At 38.3% G+C, this 8657-nt stretch overlaps 1 protein-coding gene across 2 annotated transcripts; it reads left to right on the top strand.

Annotated features, from left to right (window-relative positions):
- The first annotated feature begins 405 nt into the window (after positions 1 to 405).
- On the top strand, positions 406 to 8548 carry LOC143880986 (uncharacterized). Of its 2 annotated transcripts, none has more exons than XM_077383964.1 (3): positions 406 to 507; positions 8028 to 8170; positions 8270 to 8548. In XM_077383964.1, exons 2-3 carry the CDS (start codon positions 8077 to 8079, stop codon positions 8416 to 8418), a joined length of 243 nt encoding a protein of 80 aa, XP_077240079.1. In that variant the 5' UTR covers positions 406 to 507; positions 8028 to 8076; the 3' UTR covers positions 8419 to 8548. The 2 variants fall into 2 exon arrangements, with proteins under 2 accessions (XP_077240079.1, XP_077240086.1); XM_077383971.1 differs by having other exon boundaries at positions 430 to 507; positions 8048 to 8170.
- The last annotated feature ends 109 nt before the right edge of the window (positions 8549 to 8657 follow it).

Raw genomic sequence — 8657 nt, 5'->3', positions numbered from 1 at the left:
CCTGGCCACCCCCTCTAGTGTATTGATAAGTTAACTACTCTTTTTACTACTAGAGGGGTGGCTCGGGGAAGGAAAGGGGGCGAATTTATCACTTTCTTGAATGGTAAGATTATAGTTGGTAAAACTCCATTTTAAACGGGGTTCTGTTTTTGGGAAAAAACACTCCAAACAACTCCTAATACGTGGGACCATACTTATCACTGGGCCCAGATGTGCATAGTGGAAACGAAAATTACCTTGTAAAAGACCAAAATGCCCATGATGTGCATAGTAGGAACGGTATTCCCACACCTTATTAATGACAACCGTGATGGGTATTTTTGTCTTTTTATAATGTTAATATTTTGTCTTAAAAAATCTGCCACGGTGCTTTTGTAAATAAAGCGAAGTATAAGAGTTGTTTTGCAAAAACCCCTACATTATAAAACATACCAAATGTAGAAGAGGGTTTTTATTGTGTAGAAGAGGGGGAGAAACCCTTGCCGAATCCAATCACATCTCTCCAAGGTAATCCAAATTCTTCGATAAATCTCAACTCTGTATCACTGATTGGTATTTTATTTGCATATTTATTAGCATTTGATTCAGTTCTTCTATGAAAATTTTACTACTTAAATTCAAAAAGATTTTGAAACCATCTTTCAGGGTTTTTTTTTCCAATCAAATGTATAGAAGTTTGTCTTACTGATAAAACTACTCTTCGGAATGCTTTTGTTATGTGCCTAATTGGCCTTAACACAAATAAACTAGGAAAAAGAATGAAAGAGAGGGGGGGAGAGGCTGATTCAAGGTGACTAGAGCCAACTAGACCTCGTAATGGTTCATTTCGAGAGGAACCATGACTCCGGAAACATAAATTTCCTTTTTTGCTGTAAATTTTTTTGCATTTTTATTAAGATACAACTTCTGAAATACGAGTTCAAAGGTATCAGCCACAATTTAAATGGGGACCTTAATCTTATTGGGCACAATTTTGTTGAGCAACACAATTAACATTAAGCCTTCATGTTCTTCAAAAATATCAGCCATGTTTATTCGAACCCCACTTTCAAAATCCCTCGTTAACATTAGACCTTCATGTTCTTCAAAAATATCACCCGTGTTTATTCGAACCCACTTTCAAAATCCCTCGTGATGAGATCAAATGGGTCGGCAAAATCAAGATCATTTTGGCAGTGTATTCATCTAAATCATCTCTGTCGCTATCAATTCTCACACTATTCTCTACCCTATCATCAACATTTTCAAGATTCGATTTTTCTTCATTTTTGCACATTTCCTCGGTCGCTTTGCTGATTTTGTTCAAGCCTTCTGCAAATTGTAGTTGCCCTTGCATCATTTTCAAAACAAGTGCTTTAAATCTTCTGAAAATTGTCACGTAGGCTGATTTTGCAAATTGTCGTTCCCCTTCTTCATCTTTGGTCATTTCTTCGATCGTTATGCTGAATTTGTTCTTTTTTTTGTTGGTCGTATAGCTTTGATGCTAACTTTGTTTAGTTGTTTTACCTTTTTTTAATATAAAATGTCATTTTGTCATTTTTTAAAAGACGGTTATCACGAATTTGTGGGGGGGGGGGGGGGGGGCATGGAAGAACAAACCTACAATCAAAGGCCCGTAGTCTCCAAAAGATGATGTGGAAGTGTCTTGATCTTATTCTAACATCCATAATGGGCCCCACAAGCCTCTGTTTGTCCCAAAAATTGAAAACATTGTTACAATCAATACGTTTTGCTGATCCCTATGTAGAGAAAACACGACTAGTTATTCTAAACAGCAACATGTAATTTCCTTTCTATTTTTAGTTTGTGCTACTCTAAAATAGAAGTTAGGCTTTATTTAAGTTGATTTATGGGCTGAATATGATCCTGTAATAATGGTTAAGGTTAAACTAGGATTTAAGATTTTTTGGGACTATAAATATGAATTTTTTATGCACTTTCAAGAGGTTAATGAATAGTTATAAGTTTTCTCTCTTGGGTTTTGTGTTTTACTCTATTTTGATCATGTTTTGATCAAATCTGTTGTCATTGATCTCTCTCTGAATTCTTTTATGAAGATATATTGGATTATTTAAGCGATTTTTAAATCTTAATCAACTTTTGGTAGATTCCTAGTAGTTTAATTGCATCAATTGCCTGTTACCAACAAGTTGAAGAGGTACGGGTTCTCGAAAATAATTAACCAGATTTGTCAACGCACTCAATCTGGATCCCTGACAGTAACAAAATGTGATTAACACAATTAGAAAGAGAAGAAGGACAAGGAGATAATTTCCCCTACGGTTTGCAAAACCCTATAACGTGAAAGAGCTAGAAGGATGGTAAGTCATGCCTCTCAAAGCAAGTCGCACTTTCAATAATTAAAGTCTGTTAGAAATCCTTTTCAAAATGACATACTGCAAAATGTGAACAGTAGCCTGCACAATAATATAAATAGTAGACCCACTTATTTAGACTTAAAAGGACTTAAAAACACTAAGTTCCCTGACACCTTCCGAACATTCCGAAATCATTTGCGAAATGATTTCTGGCGCTACCATCAAGCCATAATCAAATCCACAATCAAGGCTAGCAATTTTAGCCGATACCTTCCAAACATTCCAAAAAAAAAAATATATATATATATATATATATATATATATATATATATATATATTTTTTTTTTTTTTTTTTTTTTTTTTTGAACAGGAATTCCAAAATAATTTGCGAAATGATTTCTGGCACTACCATCAAGCCATAATCAAATCCATAGTTAAGGCCAGCAATTTCAGCCTATATGTGTTATCGTTAATCTTCTTTACTATTTCATACCGTCCAATCTTTAAGTTTCTCATCTTATTGTTAACGCCCTTTGGTGCTCAATCCTTGGTCAAAAAAACCCACACAGTCACGAAGCTCAAAAACAAGCTTTTGGCAATGCTTGTCAATACACTTCTTTTACTTGGAATTGGATTCTTGGAGCTACTACGTTGGTATAAAGTGGGAAGTTGGGCTGAATCAAAAGTACATCTCTCACGCTGCTAGTTGACTTCTCTGCGCAGTTCTTCATGATCTACTGTACTCATGCTATAATGTGTTCGGTTTGTAGACTCATTCTCAGCATAATGTTTATGTGATGAAGTATATTTCACATGGAGGCCAGTAGGTGGTTCTTCAATAAATACACCCGAAGACATCTTTTCTAGTGGCCTGACCACATCTAGAAGGGAACTGAATCCTCACTTCCCCTTGATCACTAAAGGATATACAACACCCAATTCCACCATGGTATTGATAAACATAGTCAAACTAAGAGGATTGGTACCCTCTCTCTCCATTTCGATTTAGGCCTAAACCCTTTAGATGTGGTGAGAACATTATTCAAATTCTCCATAAAGGAGTAAATATTCTCACCGCATGTTCACCCTTATGATCTTATAGACAAGGTCCACTGGGCAAAAGATGGCATACATCCGTAGTAGTGACATCTCACAATACCTATTGGGGGCCCCCTGAACTAAATTGGGCCCACATATGGAGGACCACCTTCACAATTTGGGGCACACATGAAGCCTTCCAAACACCTATTGTGGGACCCACGAATGGTATACCCCACGCCTAATGTAGGGCTCCAAATTCCAAAATAATGGAAGTGGGAAAAGGGATGTACTCAGACAATGATTCTATCTGTGAGGGGCTGATATCAAGTAAATATATACTAGAAAAAAGCCATGCATATTTCTTGATTGTAAATCTCATAAACCACTTTATATGTAGATAGTGTCAACATATGGTAACCATTACAATCAGGAAAGCATTACATGGTTTAAGTCGTAAGTCGTAACTATGGAATTTGCCCAGCTTCTGCTAGTAGGTAGCTGAGTAGAACTAACTGAGTCACTGACTATGTAAGGATCGATGATAAAATTACGAATGAAATGCAAGAAAGTAGATTTTATCTTTATTCTTTAATTATAGCATCAAAATTTTAGACTCATAAACTTAGCTACAACTTCATGTATTCTATGCTTTTCAACCATTTTCTGATGTTACTGCTGCCAAATCGAGGAGCGACAGTTCACCATGGTTAAATGATTTCAAGCAGTCATGAAACCGAAGGGACTGTCAAGCTGAGACTGGAGACTGAAAAGACAGTATAAGAAAGATGTTTGTCCTCACTCCTGCTTTAAGAAAATTGAGGAACTATGAGTGAGCATAGTGAAATAATCAAGGTTTTCTCACCTGCTTCTTCATAACTCAAAATTTAGAGAAAGATAAGCTAACATTTAAGAACAAATAAAATACTATTGTAATTAAAGAAAACATAGAATTATTTGAACTTGCTTGTGATCCTCAATATGTTGAACATTTTGATGAGACCACTACGTGGCATCCACCGCTCAAACTACATTCAAGCGACACGTCCAGTGAGAAAGAAGAAAATTGACTATCATAACCAGCCTTCTTTCAATTGTATAACTCCCAACCCAAGTTCCCATTGTCCAAACCTCCATTTTCAACTAATCCTTTAAATATATCTAGGCATGATTTGAACACCAATGAAGATGAATTATTTAATTACCAGACCAATTCCAAACAAGAACCAAATCTCAATCTCCATAACTAAGGAATAGAGAGACATTCAAACCCAACAATAATATATAAACCAAAAGATATATAATTACAGTAACAGTCAAGAAGACGAAAGTAGTGCTTGCCTAAGATCATGAAACTCCACAACCTCTCCTTCTCATATCCCTTTCAGCACTATTGTTCTGTGTTTCTTCCCAGCCTCCCATTTCAGAACATTTCTATCATTATCAATTATATGGTAACTCTATTCCTAGCTGAATCCACTGGGAACTGCTATTCTTTAGATATTATTATGTTCGATTCCTTTATCTTCAAATAGAAGATGGAGACGTCGACAGAGGAGAAATGCACGAGACTGGAGTCAATAAGTCAGTGTAGGTTTGAATATCAACCCGATCATGTGCCGTTTGTCTCAGAAAGGAGTCTTTTGTCTTCCTCAAAGAAACTCCATTTCCTTGTTTCCCATAGAGGGGCAGAGTGGCGAGGGGCAGAGGGTGGAGGACAGCCCAGCAGATTTCCTCCAAAACACCTTTGTTTCAAGGGTGTTTTGGAGGGGTTGGGTATTAGTCATCTCAGTCGACATGGATCCGATATGAAAAGTAGAATCCACTCAAAATGGCAACCAAAGACCTGGTTGATGACCCGGTATAGAGAAATGCCTCGATTTCCCTTCGTTTATCCGTGCTGGGATGTCAATCAAACGGAACATAAAGGATTGTTGGCCTTCGTTGGTATTGCTTCAACTAATTCTTGTCACAATAATTGAATCTCACACATAATCGATCCATTTGTCTCGTCAAAGTATCTACTTGTCTCGCTAGGGCAATTATTAATTTCAAAATGCTGATTGATATTCATCATTAGCCTCCACCAAAATTTCCATGGCCACGATTCCTGATAGCCATGTTACCAAATATAATTTGAAAGATTAAACTTGCTCTGGTACCAATTATAATGTAGTAGAAATAGAACAACAATAACGAGTATTCAACTTAAATTTTATCTATAACAAAACAAAACATATACCTCAATAAATAACTAGTGTGTATGAGATATTATCACTGTTTAAAACTCCTTGAGTCGATTGTTGACTCGCCTGAGTCGACCTCCCTTTTACCTTGGCCAAGATCAGGGATGAATTTCATAAAAACTGGTGTCCTCATTCATCCTTTGTATTGCATGTTTGCCTATAATTTTGAAGTTCTTCCCAAAGGGGCACTGAGCGGTCCAATAGTTTTCTCTTGCAAAAATCGATCCAAGAGTGGGTCCCTCTGGCACCAGACCTTGCCCAATTCAATTTTGATGGCTCTAGATTTGGTAACCTAGGCCCGGCCAGTATTGGTGGGGTTCTAAGGAACAGTGGAGGAGAGGTGTTGTGGGCTTTTGCCATCCCCATTGGCATTACTGATGCAACGAAGGCTGAAGTGAAAGCGGTTCATCAAGGCTTGAAGTTGTTAGCTAGAGACCGGATGGAAAATGTGCTACTAGAAGGAGACTCTTTGTAAAAGAGGAATTTGGCTAGTAGATCATTGTTTTTTGTGCAGCCAGAATGGAGAATCCATAGACCATATCTTTGTGCATTGGGTCTTGCCCCCCAAATTTTCCGAGATGGTGCTAGGCTGGGCAGGAGTTCCGTGGAAGAAAATGGGTAAAGTGTTGTGGGATCTTTGCTTATTAGCATCTATTTGGATACTTTGGAAAGAGGGAAATGCAAGAACTTTTGAGGGGATTGCAAAATCTCCCTATTTTCTTTACATCAAAATAATTGCCTTAGTCATTGCCCGGGATAGGGCTCTCCCTCCTTTCCAATTCGTTTCGGCCTTTAATTTGTGGGAGGGGTGGAAGGAGGTGTGCTTTAGTAGGGAAAACCGACCTTTGACAAAACAAATTTGTAAGGCTCCACTGGAAGGCATGATCAAATTAAATTTCGATGGTTCTAGTTTTGGCAACCCCGGTGTCACGTGGCCATTTCGTCCAGCGCTGTTCGCATGGCCTATGGCCCGTGACTTGGTCTATCAATGTAATATGTAAGACTCATGCCTATGTACATGTTGTAGTGAGGACGTAGTTGGTATTAAAATCCAAACGTAGCTCGTCTCGTTGCGTCTTGTAAAGTTGTTGTTTATAGCACCTTTGGTCGCCACTCGCCGCTAAGTGGGTTGGTTGCTAAAGCTCTTTACCCTGAGATCTTGGTTGGCTATCGAGTGGTGCATTGCTAGTGCATATCCTAGCAGGGATTCCATTCTAGTCAACGGGTGATCGGGGACCCTTAGGAGTTGTAGACCTTTTGGCATAATCCTATTGTAACTTGTTCTAGAATCATCAATAAAGCTTAACATTTGCCTACTCGCGTGCCCTATTGCTTTGTGTGTGTTTGGAAACTTAGCACTCCATTTGTGTTTGTTTTGTAGGTTTGATTCTCATAACTTTGCTAGGCTTACTTGCTTGTTGTGAGGCAACGCAAGTGCCGCACGGACCTCAACCCCAAACCAAAGGTCCGTGACACCGGTCTTGCAGGTATTGGTGGAATTTTAAGGGATTCTAGTGGTGGAGTCATTTGGGCTTTCTCAGGTGCAATAGGAGATGCCGCAATAGGAGATGCCGACGTTAGTGAAGCAGAAGCTAATACCTAGATCGAGCATTATTGAATAGTATGATGGTAGAGGGAGACTCTTTGAATATGATTCACTGGCATAGAGGGATGGTTGTGCCACCTTGGAAATTTGCACGCCTTTTTTATGAGATCAAGGATCGGATAGAAAGATCCTCAATCACTTTTAACCATGTCAGGAGATCGGCGTATAGTGAAGCAGACAGATTGGCGCGGGATAGGGTTGGTAGAGTGGGACTAGAGACGTTTGATTTCTTGCTCCCCTGACTATCTTTCTCTTTTTCTCATTGTATTTTTTCTTCTCCTTCAGTTGTTTTGTTTCTCTCTTTGTTCTCTTTTTGGGTGGACCACCTCAGTCTTCCCGACATTTAATGAAATTTTTACCATTAAAAAAAAGGAGACTCTTTGAATGCCATATGGTGGCTCAAGAAATCACAAAATCCACCATGGCGATTTGATCACCTTTTTGACGAAATGTTTGATTGGATGGCTCGGTTTTCTTTGTCCTTTCATCATGTTCGTCGCTCTACCAACCAAGTGGCCAACCATCTTGCGAGAGAGGGAGTTTGAAAGGATGCGCTGACTCTTTTTTATTCTCTTCCCCTTTAGCTATCTCTTTTTTCTCGTAAATATTGGTTTCTTTTCGTTGAATTTTGCTTTGTATCTTGAGTTCTTGACCACGTCAGTCGTTTCTTTCAATAAAATTGGCTATCATTTAAAATAAAAATAAAAAAATCTCTTGCAAGCATGAATTTATTCACCTCTTCCATTATTTCTTCCTATTTGTCTCCTGAATTCTGCATGGTTATTATCTTCTACTGTTCGTTTATCTTGTTGGTATTAGGAAAAGTGACATTTTTTTAGCTCTGGATGTATGGTGCAGTTTGAACGCCATGACAACCAAATACATCATAGGATCTCTGGTGGGAGCTGCCGCAATTGCATATGTTACGGATCTTATGATCGCTGACAAGAAGTTATTTGGAGGTCAGTTGATGTCATTTAAGTCAAACTTAAAACTTTGCTCATGACTGTTAAGCAATTTAAGTTTTATGTTCAATCACATTCTGGGAGTTGAAATCGCAGGTACTACACCTCGGACCGTCTCTGATAAAGCATGGTGGGGAGAAACAGATAATAAGTTTCAGGCATGGCCTCGTACGGCCGGACCTCCTGTTGTTATGAATCCCATCAGCCGTCAAAATTTTATAGTTAAGTCTCACTCTGAATCTTGAAGGAATGCTTTTATTAGCCCATGGGATTGGACTTTTGTCTGGATAATAACTGACATTGGGTTTTATTGATTGAATAATTGATTTGGATCTGAAAACAATATTGGAATAAAACAAACATTAAGCTTTCAAACTCTGTTCTTCGTTGCTGATTTACTGCGTGGAACTTTTCTTCTTTGTTGGATTGGCTTAAGTGAAACACAGTCCCCCTTTTCTTATAGCCCTCATATAAATAAGGGAAA

The sequence above is a fragment of the Tasmannia lanceolata genome, unplaced genomic scaffold (genome assembly GCF_043159265.1).
Source record: "Tasmannia lanceolata isolate RefF3 unplaced genomic scaffold, GAP_Taslan_0.1 ptg000002l, whole genome shotgun sequence".
In the NCBI taxonomy this organism is placed as follows: Eukaryota; Viridiplantae; Streptophyta; class Magnoliopsida; order Canellales; family Winteraceae; genus Tasmannia; species Tasmannia lanceolata.
This window is presented reverse-complemented; position numbering and strand designations above follow the sequence as displayed.